This window comes from Corythoichthys intestinalis, chromosome 20 (assembly GCF_030265065.1).
Source record: "Corythoichthys intestinalis isolate RoL2023-P3 chromosome 20, ASM3026506v1, whole genome shotgun sequence".
Taxonomy (NCBI): domain Eukaryota; kingdom Metazoa; phylum Chordata; class Actinopteri; order Syngnathiformes; family Syngnathidae; genus Corythoichthys; species Corythoichthys intestinalis.
Window position 1 is genome coordinate 31,042,880 of NC_080414.1, and position 26,861 is coordinate 31,069,740.

The 26,861-nt window shown below is 38.5% G+C and overlaps 1 protein-coding gene across 1 annotated transcript in view; it reads left to right on the plus strand.

Moving 5' to 3' along the window:
- Window positions 1–26,861, plus strand: part of LOC130909013 (partitioning defective 3 homolog) — a 660,821-nt gene that overhangs the window by 486,979 nt on the left and 146,981 nt on the right. The window contains exon 22 of the mRNA XM_057825056.1: window positions 13,891–14,193. Coding sequence (XP_057681039.1) covers window positions 13,891–14,193 — 303 coding nt within the window. The remainder of the gene's footprint in view (window positions 1–13,890; window positions 14,194–26,861) is intronic.

Consider the following 26,861-nt stretch of genomic DNA (forward strand, 5'->3'; position numbering starts at 1 on the left):
TTAAACATCTCAAGGAGCACTGTGCAAGCCATCATATTGAAATGGAAGGAGCATCAGACCACTGCAAATCTACCAAGACCCGGCCGTCCTTCCAAACTTTCTTCTCAAACAAGGAGAAAACTGATCAGAGATGCAGCCAAGAGGCCCATGATCACTCTGGATGAACTGCAGAGATCTACAGCTGAGGTGGGAGAGTCTGTCCATAGGACAACAATCAGTCGTACACTTTCTCAAAGATATCCATAAAAAGTCTCCTTTAAAGTTTGCCACAAGCCACCTGGGAGACACACCAAACATGTCGAAGAAGGTGCTCTGGTCAGATGAAACCAAAATTGAACTTTTTGGCCACAATGCAAAACGATATGTTTGGCGTAAAAGCAACACAGCTCATCACCCTGAACACACCATCTCCACTGTCAAACATGGTGGTGGCAGCATCATGGTTTGGGCCTGCTTTTCTTCAGCAGGGACAGGGAAGATGGTTAAAATTGACGGGAAGATGGATGCAGCCAAATACAGGAACATTCTGGAAGAAAACCTGTTGGTATCTGCACAAGACCTGAGACTGGGACGGAGATTTATCTTCCAACAGGACAATGATCCAAAACATAAAGCCAAATCTACAATGAACTGGTTCAAAAATAAACGTATCCAGGTGTTAGAATGGCCAAGTCAAAGTCCAGACCTAAATCCAATCGAGAATCTGTGGAAAGAGCTGAAGACTGCTGTTCACAAACACTCTCCATCCAACCTCACTGAGCTCGAGCTGTTTTGCAAGGAAGAATGGGCAAGAATGTCAGTCTCTCGATGTGCAGAACTGATAGAAACATACCCCAAGCGACTTGCAGCTGTAATTGGAGCAAAAGGTGGCGCTACAAAGTATTAACGCAAGGGGGCCGAATAATAATGCACGCCCCACTTTTCAGTTTTTTATTTGTTAAAAAAGTTTAAATTATCCAATAAATGTTGTTCCACTTCACGATTGTGTCCCACTTGTTGTTGATTCTTGACAAAAAATATTAAATTTCATATCTTTATGTTTGAAGCCTGAAATGTGGCGAAAGGTTGCAAGATTCAAGGGGGCCGAATACTTTTGCAAGGCACTGTATATGCAATGGCGGTCATATTGAAAAAGGACAGCGGCCCCTTAGAGATGCCAGTAACACCGCACAGACTACAGAGATTGGGAGACCTTAACCCTTCATTACCCGTCAACGGGATGATTTACGTCATCGATGATGTCGACTACGTTGACTAGTCGGGACAGCTCTACTAGGAATTAAAGCAGTTTATTATTCACAGAGCTGTGGACCAGGGGTCGCGTTAACCGAATATTTTCCGTCATTGACCGGTTTTTTAAAACGGTGACGGAAAAAACTGAAGTCCATCCGTCATTTTGACAGGTTGCAATTCACACCCCAGACCACAGGGTGGCGAGTGAGCATATTAATTAGCTATTGTCTCTCTTGATGCATGACGTCGTTGGCCTTACTTGGAAAAATGTCAAGGCAACTGAGTGTTTGCCTGGCACGACCAGACTGTTCTCCCTGTATTTTTCAAACACTGAGAGAAAAGTCTGGGACACAGCCTCGCGAGTAGGTACAAAATCAATCGACAAATCAGATTTGTTTATTTGCGTGACGTGTTCTTCATGAGCAACGTCATTCTTGCGCGCCGAAAGTCGTCTGTACAACAACACGGATGGCGGGAGAGCCGAGAATATGTTCCAATCCGTGGTAAATTCAGTTTTAAATGAGCTAAAACACATCGACACGAGACATTGACAACAGTCTGTCTCGCGCTAGCCATGTTGAATAAACTCCGTTCTCCTCGTATGTTTACTTCCGCGCGCAAGTCCCTCGTCCTGCCCTCGTCGCTTTGCTAACGGCACGTCTGCCCGTCGCTCATTGGTGCACTCCGCTGTCTGTTTGCCTCTTGTTAAGCTTGTTCGGACAGAATATTAATTAAAAATGAATGAAAACTAAATACTGTTGAATATGTCATTATTATCATTTTAAAAATGTAAGTGACGGGTAAAAATAGATTATGACCGGATTTTTATGACACTGTCAGTCAAAATGACAGACAACGAAAAAGTCTAGTGCAACTGCTGTGGACTCTGTATTTTGGAGAGTCTGGGCAAAGGTACCATGAACAAGAAGCGTAGACGAGGTCCTGGAACAAAGCAAATAGGTCGATGATCAGATGAGTCCACACCTAAATATTCACAAAGCGAGAAGGCACTAACAGTGAACTGAAAGAGACGATCCAGCGACGTGGTGGAGCGCTGGCTGGCTTATGTTGGCAGATGGTGAATGATGGCACCTGCCACTGCTCCACCCGTCAGGTGCTGGCCCTGTAATGGGATGACAGAGACACCCACACACTTGCCCAGCCCTGGGCCTGACAGTGGCAGCCCTTTTAATTTTAATTTTAAAATGTCACATATTGTGAACATGTGGCGGAAAATATGGCACATTTCCGTCTCGTTCTTGTCTCGTCAGACGAAAACTGGCATTTGTGTCGTTACGTTATAGTCTCCCAAGGCACGTTTTTAGCTTGTCATCGTCATGAAAAAAATTGTTTGTCGACGAAATATTTTCATTATAGTCATCGCTGTCGAAAACAGCACCGCTAAATAATATTTAATATCTCAATCTGACCAGACAGTGTTGGACTTACATTGAGTTTCTGATTCTGTAATAAATACTGTTGTCTTATGTCCCTTCTTCTTTCATTATATGTTTTGGTCCAAAATGATTTACAATCACCTTCTTGAGGCCAGGTATTAGAAATGCCGTATCTTTTAGAGTAACTTGGTCTTCAAATTCTGCCATAGGGAAGTTAGTTCACATGAAACCTTATCTTCTTCCTGCAAAGCCATTTTAGCTCCATAAAACACATCCTTGAACCTTCTAGAGGTATTTCTGTCTGTAAGGGGAAGACACTGGAAAGCTCGTAAGGCTCATCTGAGTGAATGTGCGATACATTGCCTTGCTTCAAACAGAGTGTTTTTTCCTGTCTGTAGGAAATGTAAATGTCATTGAAGCTTTGATAAATGTTCAAAGAACGATTTGGCCTTGACCGAACAATCCATTCCGAATGAAAATAGCTAAAACATCTTTTTACTACCTCTATGACATTGGAGGAATCTGACCTCACAGCCAGACCGCCGGAACACGCCAGCCGAACCGCCGGACCTGCGCTGGCACAGATCCAACGAGCCAGGCCGGCAAGATCCCTGCAATCCGGCCAAAAGGGCAAATGCCGTGCTTTCACCTTAGTCTTAACCCTTTGTACTGACTCCATTTTCAAAGGTTTAAAGAAGGCTCAACGAAAACAAGTTGACAATTTATTAAGGTCGACAGAGATCAAAACGGCAAGGCGAAACCGAAACATTCAGGCGGGGAGGCAAGGTCACCCAATCATACGTCAACAAAAGGTTCCCGAGAAAAATGACAACGCTTAGTTAAACACTCAGTCGTTTGAAGGCTCTCGCATTACTGTTGTCCGGGCAACGAGGGTCATGGATTTTGCCACTTCAGTGTCAAAGGGGCTCTTGGAGTCTTGTCAGTCGTGTTATCAGTTGGATATCGGGTGTTCTCACTGTTAGTCTATGGGACTCCGAAGTCTGCTGATGAGTACAGGTTGGCCAAGTGGAACGCAGCTTTGGTTGTCACCAAGGCAAAAACATGGGCATGTGAGAAGTTCAGTGAGGCCACGAAGAATGACCACACAACTTCAAATAAAATCTGGTCCACCATCCGGTGTCTCAGGAGGGGAAAGCAGTGTGATTACAATCATTATCTTTCTTGCCATTACAATTATAATAATTTTGATCCGTACGGCAAGTTAATGCGATTATCATCCTCGTAAAAGAACACCCTGAAACCTTGACAATTATCTCTTATGATTATATTATGCTATTATAGGCCAAGTGTCAACAGAAAAGATGGGCTATCTGGGAGTTTGTAATTCTGTGCAGACAGCTGCTAGGAGTCATTTACCGCACTTTGATTGAATTCAGATATACATGCTCGGCCTCCATCTGCTCAAAACAATAGAACATTTCAATGAGGGTGCAGTGAAAATAAAATAAAAATTCAATGGGCATTAAAACGCCAGAGGAGGAACAACATGTTTTTTCATCCTTTGCGTTGACAAAGCATACATCTACAGTATATACTGTATATGGCGGAAAACACAGACAAGACTGAAAATGCAGTTTCTGCTCTTGCAACCCTCTGTAAAATAAACTGCTGTATTTTAAGCCAAAAGAACTGTCGTGTTTGATAAAACAATATGTCTATATGCTGCCATAGCGGAGTCATGGCCCATTAAGCCCCCGAACTATTTTTAATCTGCCCCTTTTACCCTGGAAACCCCCGTTTACAGATGTCGCGCAACCGCTTTTTTTTTTTTCAACCCAGCCATAAAAAGAAGGTAAGTAATTATATTTATCATTCAAAATGTCTGTCATTTTTGGCTTAAAATCATTATTCGATGTCCAATATTTCATTTAAAAAAAAAAAAAAAAAAAAAAAAAAAAAAAAAAAAAACGACTTTAAAAAAGTATTCACTCGCATATTTTAAACTTTTTAACAAATGAGGTCAGAATGAAAAAATTCACGGATATCTGCCTCATCACTATCACTTAATTGTATTTTTTTTTTGTTACTTTTGTATTTTCCCCGATATGTTAGATGATAAATAATTTATCCAAACAAAGAAAAAAATTTAAAAAACGTTTAAAATGGTAAATATATGAAAAAGAACATCTCGACCACTCCTTGATGTCTGCGATTTCTGCGTCGCGACCCTTGTTATATTACCATGTTTCACCCATAAAATTAAAAAAAAATCCAGCTGTGGCCATTCACAGCTGTGTCTTGACACTCAGTGATACATGCTACATGGAGTTTTTGGATCGAAGCAAGGTAAATACGTTATAATATCTTGTTAAAGTCATGGCGTCTGTAATTCTGCTCTCGCGTGCTCTCGCCTCCAGATAGGGTTTTGCTGTTTAAATTTTTTTGTTTGTTTGTTTTTTTTTTTTTTTGAAAAAAATGCCCTCCTGTTCAAACATTTTCTTTCCCCAGAAAATTGAGATTTCAAGCTGTTCAATGATGTATCACACGTGCATATCGGACAATTTTGAAAGTTGGTCAAATTGGGGGTCTCAGAGCGGAACTTCAAGTCACCTGATTGTTTTCCGCCATATATATATATATATCTTAAATAAACACTTGGTAACTTTTCAACCTTTATACAATATTTTCATAACATTTGTGATGATATGTCGACTGACAACTACCGTAATTTCCCGAATATAAGGCGCACCCGTGTATAATGCGCACCCCAAATTTACTTGTAAAATCTAGGGAAAATTATTGTACCTGTTTATAACGCGCACCCTAATTTTAGCACCAATAAATAGAAGAATACAAGAAAACAGAGCTTGTGTACAGATACAGAGATGTCATTTTACTGACTGGTGAAACACAGCTCAAGCATAGCACATTGGTAGTTCAAAACATTAACGTGAACTGACAATATTTACGGTAATAATATGATTTGACAACTTCTCCAACTTACCAGAATCTAGGAGAAAACAAAACAGATGTGACTTTTCTTATAAAGGCTGCCGTATAACTTGCTCGTTTCCTCATGATGAATAAATGTTTCTTCCATGGATTGATACGGTAAAATGAAAGAACGTAAGTCGGAAATCCGTGAGAGCTCATAGCTGTCAGCACGAGAGTAACAAAAGGAACTATTGTTATTTGGGTTTGAGTTTCCCGAGGGACCGATATAGTTGACGGACACAGGAAGTGTGTGTCCTTACATTTGTTATGGTCCAAATTGCGGAGCTGCAATAAACGTCGACTCAAATGAGTTCAAGAAACTAAATTATGTGCTTTATGAAGAGTGAAAAAAGCAGAATATAACACAGACGAAATCATTCGGCCGATTAGAGTGAAGTATTACCGAAACAAAACGGTGACGTCACGTACCGTAATGGTCGGCAACGGGTGGCCGCATACGTTTTTTCAACACAACGTGGCCGTGTCAATGAAAAAAAAATCGGTTTATATATATATGTAATACATATATATTTCTGTCTCCATCCATGTACCCGTTTATAATGCGCACCATGAGTTTACCAGTTGATTTTGGGGGAAAAAAGTGCGCGTTATAGTCGGGAAATTACGGTAGTTAAATGACATCTCTTTTATATCTTGAGGGGGTCTGTATCGCGTTCACCGGCACTAATGAAGGGTGGCAGGAACCCTGCCACACCAAAAAACTACAAATATGCTGACTGCTTTACGGCATATGTCACTTTCCCCTTTACCCATTTGTTATAAAGACTGAAGTCGATGCGAACGCTTTCGCACCAATTCTGCAAAGCTGGCAGAGCAACAACAGACATAAAAAGTTTTGTCCGAGGAGACAAAAAAAAAGAGAAAGGGTGGGTAACTTAAGAATAAACATTGGCCTGGCTTTCACTCGCTGGCGTGACCCCACAACCAACCTAACTCATCAAGTACTGATGTGTTCAGGTGGAAGGAGAGATAAAGGGTTGGTGAGGAAATATAGCACAAAATCAAATTTTTCTTATTTTCAACATCGTCATATGCTATTGTTTAGCCACAACTGGATTCATTACTGCATTACTATTCATCCCTCACACAGCCGCTGGAAGCAGAAATGTCGCTCAATCCATCTGCAGGCGACCGGGAGATCAGGATTTTACGACACTGTGTGCTGGTCCTCATGGAAAACGCAGTGTTCCTTAAGTCAAAACACAACAGCTTTGTACACCTATGTCGCTAAAACCAATCAAAACTGAAAAGTTACCTAGTGTCCAAAAATAAATGAAAACGTGCCACTATAAAGTTAAAAGCTAAAATTAGGGGTTATATTCAAAATTTCTAATTTTATGTCATAGTTATGCATTAAATGTCATTTTTTAATGTTTGAGGTCAAATTCTATAAAATAAGAAGGAAAATGTACACATACAGTATATATATATATATATATATATATATATATATATATATATATATATATATATATATATATATATATATATATATATATATATATATATATATATATATATATATATATATATATGACTGTCTCAGGAAATTAGAATATTGTGTATTCTAATTTCCTGAGACAGTCCTGTATATATACACAGGACTGTCTCAAAAAATTAGAATATTGTGTATTCTAATTTCCTGAGACAGTCCAGTATATATATATACATTTATTTATTAGGGGTATGCCATCATAGGCACCCCTCGATTTGATTACAATTCAGGGTGCTACGATTCAATTATTGAACGGTGATCACGGTATTGACAATGATCACGGTTATCACAATTATCGATGCATCGTACATTACTAATTAATAAAGTTGCCAAACAAATGTATGTCCATTATTTATTTAAAATATCCTAATGATTCAATCAGGAATGATGGAAACATGCCCTTACAAAAAAAGCTGCCCTTAAACTGCTTTTAAGTGCAAAAACATTAACCATTTTAAAGGCAGTACTTTTTTGTCAACATGCCCATACAAACACACAGCTGACCTTGAGATACTCTTTTTCACAAGAAGGTGCAAAAGCAGCTGTTTCAAATGCAGTACTTATTTCTCTCAACAATACAATAAAATGTACACTGGTGGAATGAATTCCACATTTTCTGGAAACAAACAAAGTGTCTTTAGAAATACGTTAAATGGTGTTATACTTATATAGCGCTTTTCCACCTTTCAAGGCGCTCAAAGCACTTTACACTACATCACCATCTACCTACTGGTGACACAGCACCAGGAGCAATATGGGGTTCAGTATATTGCTCAAGGATACTTTGGCGAGTTCATCAGGGCAGAGAATCAAACCCTCAACCTCTGGGTTTGGGGACATCTACTCTACCACTGAGCCACACCATCCCCGCAAGATTTATTTTAACCAATATACCTTGTTTTCACAGATTTCTGTACTATTTCGCATGTTTGTAGTGTTAACGCTGTACTTAATCCTGGTTTTAAACATTCTTCATCTGGAGTAACTTATATAAACCGCTAAACAATGCACAACTTGACATGGAAATTCATGTTAGTGAAGTCACTAATTACCATAGTGCTCGGGGCTGACTAGTAACATCTGAAAAACAACAATAAAGGCTAAACAGTACAAGAGGGTTTTCACCTCTGATGGATGGACACAGAATTTAGCAAAACACTCGGGACTTTTTCCAAGTAACACAACTTGAACCTACTGCTGGACAACTGAAAGACAAAGAGCAACGAACTATCTCTCTTGCCCTCTCGCCCTAAAAATAACTTGTGCACAGAAGCCCGAACCGCTGGGTCCCTGCCTGTCTCATACACAAATATATTTATTTAAATGTATTTATTCTAGGGCTGCAGCTATCGAATATTTTAGTAATCGAGTAATCGACTGAAAATTATATCGATTAATCGAGTAATCGGATAAAACATTTTTTTCTTTTTTAGGTAAAGAGCAATTATACATATAGATGAGAAAACAAGACATTTCATGTAATATTGAACCATTTTCAGTCAATCAATGTCTTTATTTTCGATGTACATTGTTGAAAACAACCAACAATTTCATCTCAAATGTGACTTAAAAAAAGACTAATTCACTGCTTTCACTCCAAAAACTTTTAGATCTTATTTAAAAAAAAAAAAAAAAAAAAAAAAAATATATATATATATATATATATATATATATATATATATATATATATATATATATATATATATGTATATTTCTTACCTAAAAATGTCATTACGCTTGATAACACACATGACTTAAAAGTTAGGTGCTTTTCCTACGTGTTTCAATTGAATTTTCACTTGTGTCAAGCAATAAGTTCTAGTTAAGTTTTAACTTAGTCTAAACTGTAAGTCCTGATAGGATTTTGAGTTTTTGCTGTGTTCAAAATAAATGCTGTGCTGTATTGGAGCACATTAGGCACGAGTGCTACTTGGTGTTTTATCCAGCAATGACTACTGAGCTAAAATTGACAGTTAGCATTATTATGTTTTTATTTTACACCCTAATCACTCAACAGCGCTGTTTTCACAGATTAAATAAAGCCTGCATGTAGGAGTTAGCCACGCATCGACAGTGGTCATAATGAATAGAAACCTAGCCCTCCGCAGGGATAACGTTACGTGAGCGAGTGAAAGTAACGTTAATCTTATTTATGAGCGCCGAGAAGTGTACTGCTTTAAGATGGCGGCTGTTTTATTTAGTGTTGCACCGATACCATTTTTTGGGCCCGATACCGATACAGATACCTGGCTGTGCAGTATCGGCCGATACCGATAGCATTCCGATACCACTCTGTTTGCAAAAAAAGAATACATATATATATATATGTATATGTACGTATAAGGGATGCAACGATACAGTTAAGTCACGGTTCGGTACGATTTTCGATGCAATTCAATACATTTAATGCTCTGAAACAGAAAATACAACTGTAATTATTATTATTATTATTTTTTTTTTTAAATTTGCTAACAAGCAAAAATACCAGTGCCATCATATAAACAAGCATTTTAGTACATAATATTTATGTGCTTACTTCTTACTGCTCTGAAGAAATTTTGGATATAAGTGCTGAGAACAATCTTCACTGTTTGTAAAGTGGGGCACACTGTTGATCGCTGCAGCTCTCTTAGCAGCTATATTTACCATATAAGCAAAACATCCTATTTGTGGTCCGAGTCCATCTGTAACATGTGCTGAATTAACAGTATTTGCAGCATTATCTATAGTCACTGGTATGGATTGATTTGGCCTGCTTAACTTCCATTCAGTCATGGCGGTTTCTAATTCATCAATGTAATATATGGACAACGCATCGCTCTGGGCTCACGCAGCTAATGTCATGGGATCTAATGTAGCACATCTAGGTTGCTATTTGATGATATCTAGTTTGTGCGCGCGAGAGTTGGCATGGGATCTAACATAGGACATCTAGGTTGCTATTTGATTATATCTAGTGTGCGCGCTGCGCCGCTTGAGTGTTTTCTGGCCGCAGAAGTCACTTCTGCTCATTACTGCACAACACCAGCATAACATGACAATCGACTTTCATAAACAGGACGAGTTTGAAGTACGGCGCTCTTAATTTGCCAGTCATTGTTCATCATGAAACCATGAGTTTGCTTAGTCTCCCACGGTCTTAATGTTTCTGATCCCATCAGCGCTACAACAGCAGGCGTTAGGTTACGCATGCTAATCGTTTGTCAATGCCATGTTAGAAAAGCAGTGTAACATCGCGGATTTGCGTTGTAGTGAACATCCTGAATATTGAAGACGAAGGTGTTAATTTTGTTTGGTAAGTTTGAGACAAAGACATACAGATGTCATGCATCGGGATTTGGGAAGTTAGCTCAAGTTTGAGACAAAGACATACAGATATCATGCATCGGGATTTGGGAAGTTAGCTCACGTGGGGAGGACAGTACATTTGTGTTCAAGTGATGCCAGTAGATGTTATCGGCGCCCTAAATGTTGGTACTCGTCGATACCGATACCACCAATTCGGGCCGGATCGGCTCCCCCCTGCTGATACTGGTATCGGTATCGGTGCAACTTTAGTTTTATTAACACCGCCGAGTCGGTCATTTCGCATCTAGTTCTACGTGCATGTGATATCTATGACACGCATCAGACGCTACCTGCTAGGCTGCTACCACCGTAGCAACATGCGGGCGTAGTTTTTAGCAACGTCGGCGCAGATTGTAACGGCTGTCGGCTGCAGTAAGGTAATTTTTTATTGCTTCTTCCTCTACGCACGTGACGTCAGCGCGTTGTCCCGCATTAAAAGTAGTCCGGGCAAAACATGATGCTTAGAGCTGGCAAAATTAAACGATTCCTCGAGGTGAATAAAATAACTCGGATCAGTTTTTAAACTCGAGTTACTCGAGTTGCTCGAGTATTCGTTTTAGCTTTAATTTATTCATTTTCCAGTCTTTTGAAAAGGAGTAAATTTCTCGCTCAGTAACCGGCAGCATCCATCATAATGTTGTGCGTGCGTCCGTTAAAGGTGTCCGGGCGGCTGACGTTTCTTGAATTTAGTTCCGCTACGAGCGGCTGTCATAAAGTTAGAAGGGAAAATCATCGTTTTTTGAACATTTATGAATCGTAATCGAATCGTCACACATCTAATAATGGATTTTTGGCACTCCCTTAATACATATATACTAGGGCTGTCAAAATTATCGTGTTAACGCGCGGTAATTAATTTTTTTTAATTAATCACGTTAAAATATTTGACACAATTAACGCACATGTCCCGCTCAGACAGTATTCTGCCTTTTGGTAAGTTTTACAGCAAGGTTTTTTGTGCTGTCTAACAGCGAACTCTTGTGGTCGCTTTGCGCATGGTTTATTGCTTTCTTGCCAGTTCAATATGGCTGCACGACGTCTCGGGCTGACGCCTACGTTCTAATGTTGTGCTTATATGATCCTTGGACAAGATTTGTCCGTAAGTATGGTTGTTGTAAAGAATGTACATATTATTTTAGTAAGCGAAATATTATATTTTTTGTATGAGACGCTTTTTGTTTATGTTTAGTGAACCTCAAACTGCAAACTGTTAGCTCCTTTAAATCAGGGCTAAAAACGCTTTTGTTTGGCACTGCATATCCATAACTGTCTATATATTTCAACCTACCTGCCTTCTATTCCTCTTGTGCTTATCTCCATTGCTGATTTCAATGATTATTAGTAGTAGTAGTTTTTGCTTTATTTTTATTTTTGTTTTATTTTTATTTATTTATTTTTATTATGTGATTAAATGCGATCATTTGTCTTGGTATTTACGTTGTGTTGATTTAAATGTGATTTTTATGGTCTTCATGTGATGTAAAGCACTTTGAATTGCCTTGTGTTGAATTGTGCTATATAAATAAATTTGCCTTGCCTTGCCTTGCCTTGAACCTGTATAGCGTGCTAAGCTAACGTTGTTGCTAATGCAATGCTTGTGTACTTTTTTTATAGTTTCACTACGGTCTAAAGAGGACAGTGGTTTGAGGCCATTTTATTTATAAATCAGATGAAAAAGGAAGAAGTCTGATTATTACGGCGTCGTTCACTAGCTGTCTAGCTTTGGAAAAAGTAGACGCTTCGGAGTGAGTACAGCATAGACAGATTTAAATGACAGTAGAGTGAAATGCCCACTACAGTCCTTATGTACCGTATGTTGAATGTATATATCCATCTTGTGTCTTATCTTTCCATTCCAACAAATTATTTTACAGAATATATATATAATTTACAGAAAAATATGGCATATTTTATAGATGGTTTGAATTGCGATTAATTGCGATTAATTACGATTAATTAATTTTTAAGCTGTAATTAACTCGATTGAAATTTTTAATCGTTTGACAGCCCTAATATACACACATATTAGAAAGTACAACAGTAAAGACAAGTGGAAAATAGAATTTCAAAGTCATGACCACTAACCCAAACTTTTTACAAAAGTGTTTTTATATGTCAATGTGGCGAAACAAACTAGGAAATACCACTTAGAACCAAAATAGGTGTTGCATGGTGTTATCATACTTACTGTACTTCTGACAGATTTTTTTTTTTTTTTTTTTGCCGCGAAAAAAAAAAAAAAAAAAAAAAAAAACATTTTAAAAGACCATTTTTGCAACCCAGTTACAATCAACAAATAGGGGGATGCACGAATGCAGAGCCCCTAATATACTGAGGTACACTGCATGTCAGTCATAACCATGTGCTCCAAAAACCAAAAACAGCAATTGCCAATTTGACTTGTTAATCCTCCCATATTAATGTATTAGACAAATATTCCCTGCTAGGACAATCCCTTCCATTTTGATTTGTGTCATCTGTCCAGGCAAGGCCATTATCTCATTACAACTGTCAACATTGCTATTTTTATGAATCTGTTTAGTTCATAAAATGCCAGAAGGTTGGGGCTTGGATCCCGGCAGACTTCCGTGAATCTACGCTAACAAAATTGTCTCGTTCTTCCTGGCAGAGATCAGCCATTGCATCAGCCAGATGGCAGGTGAAAGGGATTTGGGGAATAATTGTTTTTCCCCTTGCTCTGAGACGTTTACGCTCTGTCCTTTTGTAGTATCCCATAGTCAGCTGGTTAGACTGAGTAACGGACTGTGCCGTTAGTTAATAATTTCCATATTAGACATACACTGTGCTCGTGTAAAAATCATAGGGACATGTTTATGCTCGACCAATGACTTGGTATCGTGCAACATCACATCGCGCTTCCAATGAAATTTAATTCCGTAGATAATTCTGAGAAAATGGGATTTGGGATGGCTTGGAATAAATAAGGCAGTCTATGAGTAGGATATGGGAATTGGGTTAATCTGTCACTGAAAAATGGTGATTGTTTCAAATTTGATTACTGTTATTAAAATACAGACATGGAGGACCGAGAATGGCTGGAGGGTTTTCAAGGCCTGTTTCAAACATGTCAGTCATCTGTGAGCAACCGTGGGGAAGGTGGGGAGGTGGATGTCAGAGGTCGTTTATGACCTAGGGTAATTGGGATGTGTTGCACCAGTGGGAGGTAGCATGTTTAGGTCCATACGGGAGGGAATGCAACATCTGGAACCTGTGAGCAGTCGGGTGGCTGCTGTTAAGGTCCCTGCGGTGGGAGGTCAACCTTCACCCTGGTCCTCATATGCCAGTTCTTGTCATTTCCTACATTAACACAGTAGTGAATACAGTAAATTCTTTGAGTGTTCTTAATGTGAAAATATATGTAGTCACTTTGGTAATCAAAGAATCCAAATAAATCTATTGAACATTTACTGTTAATTTTAGAATACAGGCCAAGATGCGTGAGCTCCGGGAGAAACAGGCAAAGGAGCGAGAATATGCTGAAATTCAAGATGTCATCGGCCACTCCACTTTTAGCTCGGACGAAGAGCACACTTACGCTGGCATCGGATCTTGGGACTCATCGGTGGACGGCAGTAGCCATGAGCCTTACGGCAGTCACCACCAGTACCATCTCCCTCAAGATCCTCACCCTTCCACCAATCTTCAGAACAACAATACACCTCTAGAGGCACTCTATGCTCAGGTCAACAAACCTCGCAACGGCCGCGTTGCCTCTGCAGACGGGTAAGTCAAAAATATTTTTTGAAATTGAGCATTGAATGCTTCTGACACAACATACAAACACACAAGAGCAACAGTTACTGTAGCCTAAGTACCTTTGTGCCTTTTTACACTTTGCAAGTTTGCAACAACCGAGTCCGTGTACACTTCATTTATAATGTATAAACTGAGTCATGGCTGTAGTTGCTCATTCTGCTTGTCTTGAATGACACATATTGCACAACTAGAAGATTCCAGAGACAAGGTGAAAAAACCCAACTGGAATCTTTGTTCATTAAAAAGCAATTTCATCTTTTTTTCCCTCATTATCCTTGGTCAGAGGCCATTCTCTCAGCTTCACACTTTTTCAGTCATGCTCTGTTTGACTTCATTTTTGTTTCACTCACAGTTTCTGTGTTTAACATGGAAACTGTTGAACAAAGATTATCTTGTGAGGTGTGTTACCAATGTTGGTTTTAAATGAGTATTCAAATGACATTTAAATGTTTATGACACATATTTTTTTGTGTGTGTGTCTTTATATCTGAAATACAGTGATACCTCTACTTGCGAAATTAATTTGTTCTGGAAGTTGTCTCGTAACCTGAAAATTCCGTAAGTGGAGACACGTTTTCCATGTAAATGTCCTAATCCGTTCCAAGCACTACTGAAGCGCAACATTAAATTTTATAACCGGGGTAAAACCGGAATAAAGCAACAGCCAGACACATTTGAATTATTCCATATACCTAACAGTTAATACCTGAAATGAAGAACATAATGCAAAGGAATAAAGAAAAATAAAATATCTTGACTTCCTACTCTTTCAACATGGTGCTTATCGCCTATCTTACTCTTCATAACACAAAAACACAAGTAGACCTGTGCTCTAATGTGCTACTAATGTAGTGAACCGTGTGTGAGCTTGATAAAAACTCATGATACAAAAATGCGAGGAGACTTGTGCTGTTTTAGCGTAGACGTCGACCCCACTACAACAACAACAACACCTAGCGCTTGGGCATGTCATCGTACTGCAACATCCAAATTGAAACGTCATCAACAATAGGCTCATAGGAGAGTGGACTCTTGTTACTGAAGCATGATGGGAAATATTATGACCAATAGGGCAGCAGGATCTCATGGCATGACATTTAAAAGTGGAAAGCAGGAATTACATATGTATTTTTGCCACTCGTATCCTGAAATTTATTCCGTAAGAGGCAATATTTTCCCCATTGAGGTGTGTCGTAACCTGAAAATTCAGTTTGTAGAGACGTTCATAAGAGAGGTACCACTGTACAGGAGGACATATATGTATATTGTATGTATACTAGGGGTGTAATGGTACACATAAGTACCTCGGTAAAGGGGTCACGGTTCGATACAACAGGGAAATAAAACACAGTATTTGAAAGCTAGGTTTGTTCTATATCCACTAAAAATAAAAAGCAGCTCCTATCAAAGTGCAAAATAAATAGAAGAAAACATCAAACTTGTGAATTACTGTTTCTATTGTTCTAATATTCCTTTAATTCACAGTGCAAAAATAGACAACATATCCTTTTTTGTAGAGATCAACCGAGGTAACAGTTAAAGTGAGGTAGCACACGCCTGCCTTGGTATCCAACCTTGGTATTTTTTTTAATTTATTTTTTTATTATTATTAAATGATACTGCCAATTTCAATGTTGGATTACACACAGTTAACGGTAAACCATCACAAGTGAACCTTCACTCCCACATAACATATACATTTTATAATGGCTAAAATAAAATGAGCAAATAGTTCCAAAATTGAAAATGCATATCTTCAAATATTGCAAATACAGATACTTACACAGTGTTTCAATGATTTCAGCTTAGGTCTAGAGCTAAATATTTGAAAATCTAAAATAAATACACTTGAAAAAGTGTTAGTATTATAGTATCATGTTATAACCCATTATCCCATGTATAGTTCCCACTCTGTATATTCCCAATAACTTTCCAAGTAGTGAGCAATAATCACGTCTTCATCATCTTTTTTGGTTTGTTTTCTTTTTCACATAATGTTGTTTTTTTTTTTTTGTTTAGGAGCATTACCTCTACTGACTCCTGGAGGAAAGGAAGACTAACTCAGACATGTTTTTATTTTTATTTCCCTTAAACATATTCGCCGTCTAACTGTTTGCACCAAAAGATGATGTAAAGTTACGGGACAAATACAAATACCGTTAAACTCTTAATATAAATGTATAAACATGAAAAAAGATTTGGCTCCTTTCCTGAGAGAAGTCCAATTGTTTTTAGCGTATTCCTGTTACATTTATTATTACTAATTCCCTCTGACCATCTGGCTGATGTTTTTTTTCCCCTTTGCAAATGTTTTTGAATTGAAATCCAAATACATTACACTACTTATTACATCGTCTCGGGGAGTAATTGGTTTATTAAAGCAAATAACTCGAAAAGAACCAGCCTTATGCAGCACTGGTCTCCCACTCTTATGTTTTTGTAGCTTCGTGCCACTATTTTAATTTTCATGGGTTTATTGAAAGATAAAAACCTCAGTGTTTTATGTTAATTGTATATTTCAAAAAATACATGATAATTCCTAGCAGTCAAAGACTTAGGAACGCATAGCGCCATTTAAAATGGTATTACCAAATAACCATTTTGATGCCACTCACCTTAACCCCACCACCACTCACACACTGTCGGATGTATGTTGCGTTGCATTGAAATCGAGGAGGCTGGACAGGAACCGTATACCCCCATTCAAGTCCCCACAAATACCCTGAAAGAACATGTAGGTCCTTAGAGTAAAAATAGCAGCCAAGTTCTCGATGAGCGGAAGAATATAAGTTAGTTTGATAAAGCAGAGAAGCTACTTTTCAGGAAAAAAAAGGAAAGGAAAGAAAAGGGGAAAAAAACTGCCACTTTACCACTGGAAGTAGGGCTTTTCAGCAGGTAATATACATGTGCATTATTTAATGTACTGTGTGGCAACTTAATTAATATTATTTTCTGTTGTGCATTGTTGAAATGTCAATATCAAATACTGTAAATATTTTTTTAATTCTAAAATTAATCTGATCTAATCTAGTTTTATTTGTTTTTAATATAACAAATATTAAAGTTGTACACTATTATTTGGTAGCCAATGATATCGGATAATATCGACATTACTTTTTCATTATTGGTTTTGGGCCAATATCTATGTTGCCTTCAAAGTGAATGTACTAAAGCTTCTTCCTTTGGACAAGGGCTGGTCACAGCTTAGCACAGCAGTTATTCTTATTGCCTATTAGATGTCGCCGAACTAAGATGTTTGGGATTTGTTTTGTGATCATTATCATTATTAAAGCATCCAATGGGGCGTCACAATATAATTAGCCGCAATATGGTAAGACCGCGATAGCGTATATCGGTATCGGTTTGATATTGGTATCTAACTTTTGGAGTTGGACAATATCGGGATATCGGTTAAAAAGTCATTATCAGACAACTCTAAAAGTACATATATGTGTTTTGAAAAATATTTTTTGTTTTGGTTTCCTGGTTTGGTTTTCTAACATTCTGTTTTCAGTTTTGCCCAAGAATTTTCCTTTTGTATTCAATTTATAATAATATTTCATTCAGCGCATCATTTACTCTCTTTCCCATACTGATTATATTATTCTTTTTAATTTAGCTATTTTACCTAAAATATTTCACTCTCTCTATTTATAGCTTAATATAACTTAGTTAAGTTTTTGCATTTGAGACTAATGACCAAATCTAGTTTACTCTCAGCAGTTTTTGTAAAGAACCCTATGTGATTCAAAATAACCCTAATCCTTAAGGACAAGGCTTAAATATTTGTCCATTTGACTGGAGACACTTACCAGGGCTATAATCGAAGAGATTATGTCCACATGCCTTTAATTGCTTGTTACTGTTGATTGTTCTTTTGCAATTTGGACTCTAAATGTTTCCAAAAAGTACATTAATTTAATGTCATTATAAAAGAATTCACCCATGACTGACCCACGGTTTACAAGCTGCAAATGTGTTTATTCTCAGTAGATCATAGGATGAAGTTGCAGCTGGATAAATAGCCCTGATATGCACGGTTCTGTCTAATAGACCTTTGGTAATGTCCTGATGGGAAGGTCACACTGACTGTAAAGACGGAATGAGTCAGATCTAGTCTTATAAACCTTTAGAGATACAGGTAGTCCCCGGGTTACAAATAAGTTTCGTTCCTACACTTGCGACATAACCCAAATTTCCGCATAAATCAGAATTAGTCCTCTGAGTACTGTATCCAAAAACATGTTTTATATGTCATATTAATAAAATAAAGTTTAAAAAAAAAAAAAAAAAAAAAAAGATACTATACTTACCATCAATGCTGATAGGTGGCTGGATGAGACACTAGCCCCTTTCAGATATACGCTGAACTCCCGTTAAGTCCCGGAATTTAAACGGGTAGCCCTTATGTTTGAAAGTAACTTCCCGGGTCGACTGACACGGACATTGACCGGGTCAGTCCTAGTTTAATGTCTGGGATGCGGCATGTATGAAAGTAGCCGGTTAATTACCGTGTCACAGCGCGAAGGCTGATGACGTATACTGTATATCATGACTGGCCGATCGCCATTTCGTCCTTCTTCGCAGTAAGACGAAAAGTGGTAAGCAAACATCCCTAACTGTCGTAACATGGCAAACTGCAAATAGCTAAATTAAACTGGAAACATGACTACATTAAATTGCTACTGGATCATAGAGCCGAGGAAGAGACAGTCCATCGTCCATCTTTGGAAATCTGTGGTTTATTTTGTTGCTGATGCCGAACAAAAATGGCATAATGTCCTGGTTATAAAACCCCGTTCCTCCACCCTCCCCGCACAGAGTGCCAAGTCGCCAATGCGGCAACCCGGGGAATTCCCGGTACATCTCCCCATGTCTGAAAGCCATGGCACGGGTAAGTTGCCAGTCACATTATACTGGAATTTAGCGGGATATGAATCCGAAAGGGGCGACAGAAAAAAGACAAAATGGCGAATGAGACTCCGGCGTCTTAAAGTCGAAATCAAGAAAGTCAGGTACGTTGTAACCCGGGGATTATCTGCACCAATATCCCACAATCATGCTCAGTCTGTCTTCAAAAATTTTACAGTTAATTGACAGAATGACTTTAACAGCTCATTTGACAGTTCGTTATGTATCACATTGTTATTAAAAGGCAGATGAAGAATTCAACTCTTAAGACTTTTGCTCAGTTAAAATGTATTGAATGCCTCATTTTCTGTGTCAAAACTCATATTAGAAATATAGTGAATTGACCGCGTAGTCTTTGAGTTACTGCCATAGCAACACCTTAGCAACAAGAGACGTGTCTCACTGCCGGTCGCTACCTGATGACGTAATTTACAGAAGATATCGCCAGCACTCCAATACAGAAGTATAGCACTATGCCTTTCTCGCCATATATTGCAAATATTTTCTGGGTTCTACTAGTGAAATTCATAGTGCCATCTCGATGTGTAGTGAGGAATTGCTCACACGAAGGCTTGAGACTCTATCAGTGGCCCAAAAAACCTTCTCCTACAAGGATTTGGACATTTTCTGTGAAATTCTACCTGGCTCCTTAATCGGTTCTTTGTTTTCAACATTTCAGTGATGACAGCTTTGAAAGACTAGGAGAATACAACCTTGGTTTTTCGAGGATGTAAGGAGACCCTTACTGGCTTTTTTAATTCTAAAATTCGATGCAATTCTGTTGATATAGGAGGGTGGCGTGGCTCAGTGGTAGAGTAGTTGTCCCCCAACCCAGAGGTTGTGGGTTTGATTCTCTGCCCTGATGAACTCGCCTAAGTATCCTTGAGCAAGATACTGAACCCTACATTGCTCTTGGTGCTGCGTCATCAGTAGGTAGATGGCAATGTAGTGTAAAGCGCTTTGAGCACCTTGAAAGGTGGAAAAGCGCTATACAAGTATAAGACCATTTACCATTTAATCCTACTGTCTTTTCGTTGAACTGCGACTTATTCATTTTGTTGTTGTTTCTGGCCTGTCATAAGCAGTGTTGGGAATAACGCCGTTATAAATAATGCTGTTACATAATGGCGTTATTTTTTCAGTAACGGGGTAATGTAACTAATTATTTTTTTCCGCCGTTACAATGCCGTTACCGTTACTGACGGTCAAAAGCGGTGTGTTACTTTACTCTGAATAAATTGAAGAAACTACCATCCGTAGCGAGTCTATTCTGCTCTGTTTATTTGTCATCCAAGACTTGGGGTGCGTTGAGGTTCGAAAATAGCGCACGTGTTTTTTTTTTGGTGCTTTTTCATAGCAAAAATATACCACACAGGACTTGTTGGCACTCTGTTTTTGTAATAGCACATATAACTTCAACATTAACACAAACGTACGGCTCTCGGCAGGCCGTGTCTCTAACTCACTCCCGCATCATGTGAGCGAAACAATATTGGCGCCGTGGGCACTTTGGGGTGCCTCGAATAATTGTGTATCAGAATATTACAGCACATACTTCTTGTGACTCCTGCCTGTTTGTCCCTGTTCATTCAATTAGACAATGCTTTCCAAAGTGTTTATTTTTTTTACTACACCTGAATGCTAGCCTCGTTCCCATCCCCCACTGTCAGCCAGCAAGAATGCTACTTCCATCTTGAGGACGGCAGACGCCTTGAGGGTGACGGGAGGAGTAGGGGGACGAGGCTACCTGAATGCACCACCTGGATAGATGCGATGGAAGTGATTGTGATTGGCTGAGGGTTAGAGTCATGTGTCATGGTAAGCCAATCAGAGCCGGTGTTTTCACACTCAAACCGAACAACGTGTGCGGCAAACACACACGCAAAACAGATGCAGACGGATATGATGGCAGAGCATTCAGAGGAAAATTTGTCCTTTACGAGGTGGAGATATAAACACTAATTCAAGTCAAAATACTTGAAGTACAGTAGGCTATGTCTACTTGACCAGTTGTCTCAGGTTGTGAGAGTTAGATTAAATTGATTAAACTCACTTTATATGGTTTACAGCTGATTGTTATTTTATTATATCGTTTACTGTTTATTTTTGTTGCACTTCAAGTGTAGGATAAATCTGTTGCTGGTGAGGTGCAATAAATATTACAAGGTAATACAACTACCTGTCTGTTCTTCTCTATTCAACTGACATGAATACTGCTCAGAAAATTTCAAATTCTTTGACATACAACAACTTCTTTTTAAAGTAACGGAAATAATTACTTTCCCTGGTAACTAGTTACTTTTACTATAGAATAATTCAGTTACTAACTCAGTTACTTTTTGGAAGAAGTAGTGAGTAACTATAACTAATTACTTTTTTTAAAGTAACGTGCCCAACACTGGTCATAAGTAGATAGGACAGCTGACAGGTCATCTATTCATGTGGATTTGATACATTTATTACTAGATCGATATAATTACTCGTCTGATTTTCCAATTACTAATAATTATATTCCAGAATGAGTAGGGAAAGAAAGGTTCAGAGAGAAATTACGACGCTAGACATTGGCTTACCACTCTTGATTTCGTGAAATGTCGAGCCGCCAAGCGGCATCATCACCACTGTCTGCTGTCCCGAGTTCAAAGATGTAAGGATTAATTGGAGATAATCTTTCCTGGGAGCCCTCATTATCGCTTACCGTATGTCACCAAAAAGCGATTCTGAACAGGTACTTTCGCTGGAAAGACCACTATCGCTGGTGCTGCTATGGATAAAGTCTGCCATCACACTTCCGGGCTTAGGAAGGCAGTATTGACAGATTGCTAAAAAACTAAAAAAAATGCAAATTATTCTGTGTTAGAGATGACAGTCACTTCGACGACCTCGTCCAAAGTTTAAATTTGTCAAACTACACCGAAATCCGACAAACTCATCATCTGGCCTCTAGGGTTCACAGCACGGCCATGTTGGACAATTTTGTCACAAAAAATTGCGAGGAAAACTATAGAAATACGACAACGATTGATTTATGCTCTTTTTACTGTCGGATTTAGTCGAGTTGGCTGGAAAAAAAGAAAATAGGTGAGGTTTTGCTTCACCGTGTTTATGAAAAAGGCTCGGCCTAGCAAAATGAAATGACCTCATTTCTAGACAGGCAGCTGAGAAGTTAACTACTCCATCTGCCAAGGGACCCCGGGGTTTGGGTGACTGGCACTGGATGGTGCGTTTGAGCACGACAACCTGACAGGTGCCAGCCTCCGAGGGATTTGTGGGAGGGGGGCGTGAAACAAAGCATCACCTTTTGAAACTGTTATTTGATTGACTGCTGCTCCCATTACCCATCAGGTTTCTTACACAGCACAGAGTGAGAGCACGGCAGTTGTGGAAGGAAGCAGTAGGGCAAAGCAGGCAGAGGGAAAAAAAGACATGGAGCCGATAGAGCTCAGCAGTGCAAAGCTTTTGAAGTCCTGTGAAACTCAGACGCTCCAGAGAGCCTGGCAGGCAGGGGATGAGAGCGCAAGAACTCAAAGATCGACACTTAAAGAAGCACTTTTTTTCCCATTGCACTCGCCACTCTAAAATACAGTCAAAACCTTCACTTGCATGGCCTTGAAATTTGATCATGAGGTAGCTAATGCATTTTCCGAAGCGGATAAAAGACCAGGCTTTCCATCTCTGGAGGACAGATAAAGTAAGGCTATCTCTCCTGGAAGATAGTTAGGCTTCTGGACGGGAATCTGCACTCAGACACTGCACAGTATTTGTGACCTACTGAAAAAATAAATACTATTTAAATATATATATATCATATAACCTCATCCAATTGGACCAATAATGCAGCTAATCAATAATACGTGTACTGCCTCAATCAGTTGATTGCTTAGCCATTAGGAAGTCAACATTTGCTTTGTTTTGTTTTTTTCTCATCCTTCGGTTAGTTAATTAAGTTCCCAATCAACATGCCGTCTCTGTGATTTTTTATTGTTCGTAATTCATTATTCGGCAATCAAAAGAATATTAACTGCACTTTCTGATTGCAACATCTGTAGCTTTGATTACATTCTACCTCTCAATAATTTATTGGTAAACAGATTAATCTTTCACGACCCGTCTGTAGACTTAAATAACAGCTCATAAGTCTAATAACTTTTTCATGTCGCTCTCCGAGGGAGTAAAAACGGCTTGCAACATGAAGTACTTTGCCTTAATGAGACAAATACAATACTGTTCTGTAGTGGAACTAATTACATATCACTGTTATGTGATACCTCGTTCTGTTTTGGCAATTCATGTGATTGTTCTTTGAACTTTCTCGATTAAGATGAACAATGGTCAAACCATTTTAGTCTCGGTCATTGTTATTTGTATCATCTGAGGTCATGTTTAAGAAAAATGCTGGGAATGGTATGTTTACTGCCTCTAGGGTGTCTTTATTTTCCCTCTGATTCAAATGAAAAGAGTAAAACAAATATAATCAACATAAGATACTTGGAATCGACTGAATTGGTAACTGGCCATCAACTTCTGAGAAGCTGATATGCTTGGCCTTTTGGAGAAAATTCATGAGTCTTTTTTCAAGAGTTTTTATTTCCTTGTATCCGTCCATGTCAATGGGCACAACAGCTTGTATTTTTCTATCCATTTATCCTAGTGGACATTACTTGTGTTATCTTATTAGTCCTGAGCCGTAACAACAAACATTTGAAGGTGTATACAGCCTAGTGTTGCCAAGAGTCCCGGATTGCGCGGAAAATCCTTGTACCAATCAGAACATCCTAAATTCCAGGATGTCCTTCGCAATCCGGGACTGTTGGCAACCCTAACAGAGCCTAGCATCCAAAAGTGAGATGGAATAGGTTTCTGTTCACCTGCACCCTTAGGCCTGATTTATTTTTCTACGTTCCATTGACGATTGAGTAATGGCGTAGACCCTACGTCGTCATTGAGCATTCAAAGTCCTGCGTCAAGGGAACTTTCTAAGCTGCAGTAGTGGATGAAGCACTCACTTGTTTTAACTTAAGTAAAGGTACAGATACACGTGTAAAAAAATTCTTAAGTAGAAGTGCAAGTAAATAACAAAAAAGTTGCTTAAGTAAAAGAAAAGTAATAGCTCTAGAAATTACAAGTAAAAAGTAAAAGTAATTTCTCCTGATGCAAAAAATTGAATACACACACATACAGTATATATTTGGCGGAAAACACTCAGATGACTTGAAGTTCCACCCAGAGACCCCCAATTTGGCCACATTTCAGAAATGTTCTATATGCATGTGTGATACATAATTGGAAAGCGTAAAATTTCAATTTTCTGGGGGAAGAAAAACCTTTTTTCAAACCAAAAACTGCGTGTAGCATGTATCACAGAGTATCAAGACTGTGAATGGCCACAGCTGGACTTTTGGATAATTTTATGGGTGAAACATGGTAATATAACAGGGGTCGCGATGCAGAAATTGCAGACATTAAGGAGTGGTTGAGATGTTCTTTTCATATACAGTATTTACCCTTTTAAACATTTTTTTTTTCTTTCTTTTTTTGGATCGATTATTTATCATGTAAAATATCGGGGAAAATGTGACAGTAACAACAACAACAAAAAAATACAATTAAGCGATAGTTATGAGGTAGATATCCGTGACCTATTTACAGGCACTATTTTCATTGTTACGTAATTTGTTTAAAAGTTTAGAATATGCGAGTGAATAATTTTTTAAAGTCGATTTTTTTTTTCTTCTTTTTTTTTAACTAAGTATTAGACATCAATTAATGATTCTAAGCTAAAAATGGCATTTCAAATAATAAATATAATTACTTACCTTCTTTTAATGGCTGCGTTGAAACAAAAGCGGTTGTGCAACGTCTGTAACCCAGGGGGTACCAGGGTAAAACGAATAAATTAAAAATAGTTCTGCGGTTTAATGCACCATAAATCTGCTATGGCAGCATATAAATATATTTTTCTACAAAACCCAACAGTTCTTTTGGCTTAAAATACAGCAGTTTATTTTAAAGAGGGGTGCAAGAGCAGAAACTGCTTTTTCAGTCTTGTCTGTTTTCCGCCATATATATTTTATATACATACGATAAATACATACATACAAACATACAGAGCTCTGAGACAATTTTCAAACAACATTTATTGATTGCTCAGTTTTATTTAAAACTGTAGAATGGCAAAAAAAAAATTGACTGCACTGTAAACAGAAGCTTAACATGCTCAAAAACTCCAAAACTTTTAACTTAATGGCGGATTGCAAGCAACTATCAGGGGCAAACCGCTACCTACTCTACAAAAGTGTGGTGCTTCGTCGTTGCATGGGCCTTATTGATTGCGCCGGAAGCATGAAAACGAAATTATCAATTCACAATGTGAAAAAAAGAAAACAAACAACAGTCATGTGTCACGCAGGCGACAATTTAAATAGTGAATTAAAAAAGTACAGATACCTGCTGTAAAATGTGAAGTAAAAGTAAAAGGTACAACTTCATATTTGAACTCAAGTAAAGTACAGATACACGAAAATGTACAGAAGTACAGTAACAAAGTACATTCTACCACTGCTAACCTGGGATAATCATTAACATTTTGCCATTACACAAGGCATTTAATCAAAAACTGCAAGCTATTTTGAAATTTAAGCTTTTCTTACTGGCATGATGAATTGATGAAAATTACAGCACTTCCTCATCTAAGTAATTTAACGTTATTCACTCGGCTCAAAGGCCATTTTAGACACCCACAGACACGAACCAGAGACTATTGAAATAAACAATGATGGTTTGACTGACTAGGTAGATGCTGCGTGCTAAGGAAGGCAGCTAACAGAGGGTGATGCTGCTCTCTGATTTGTTGAGCACGTAAGCGCTTACATATGAGAGAGCCATGCTTACTGTGCATGCCAAAATGATATGTAGTCCGCGGCGCTACCTATTTATAAAGTCAATGAGCGCTACTGCCATTTTGAATTGAATTATTTGTTTATTTGGCTCCAGAGGGCTCCGGCCTGCTTTAACCCCTGCCCTTAGTAATGTTAAGCAGTATAGAAAATGGATGGGTGCTTTAAGAGGGAGGAAAATCCCGTATTAGCCGTTGTCCTCACATACACACATTATAAACGTTTCAATTGAATGTAATTAAGTGATTTGTTGAAAAATTAAGTATCAAGTTTAACATGCAACTTGTGCCCTACTCTTTCAGCCTCCTCTGTGCTATGTTGATAGCACAAGAGGGCTAATTTTCCAAATGTACATCAACCTTATCACGTGGTGTCTACACAGATACCAATGTGTATCTTCAAGGCAAAGCAAGTGAATTATTTTCATGTTCTGTTTTCATTTTTCCTCCCACCCTTCTCTCCCTCTTCAGAGAGAGGCCCCTGTGGGATAGATGTGATGAGATGGAGCAAGCAGAAAGCAATTTATCCTCCGTTTGTACCATTACGTTCATTTAAGAAAGCAAACAGCCTGAAAGCAGACCAACAAAGCTGGTTGGGGGAGGGAGGGCGGAGTGAGATATATAGACCCACCTCTCCTTCAACTCAACATCAAGTGGATCAAGCTGATTAAGCTTGCATGTACAGTATGTGTTTTATCAATACTTCAGATGAAAAGCCTGGAAGACATGCAAGTAATACCTAATGAATTTTCACGAGAAGATGAAAGAGAGAACGTTGTTTCGCTATGAGCATATGTTCTTCACAGAAATATGCAGAAGATGGGAAAAG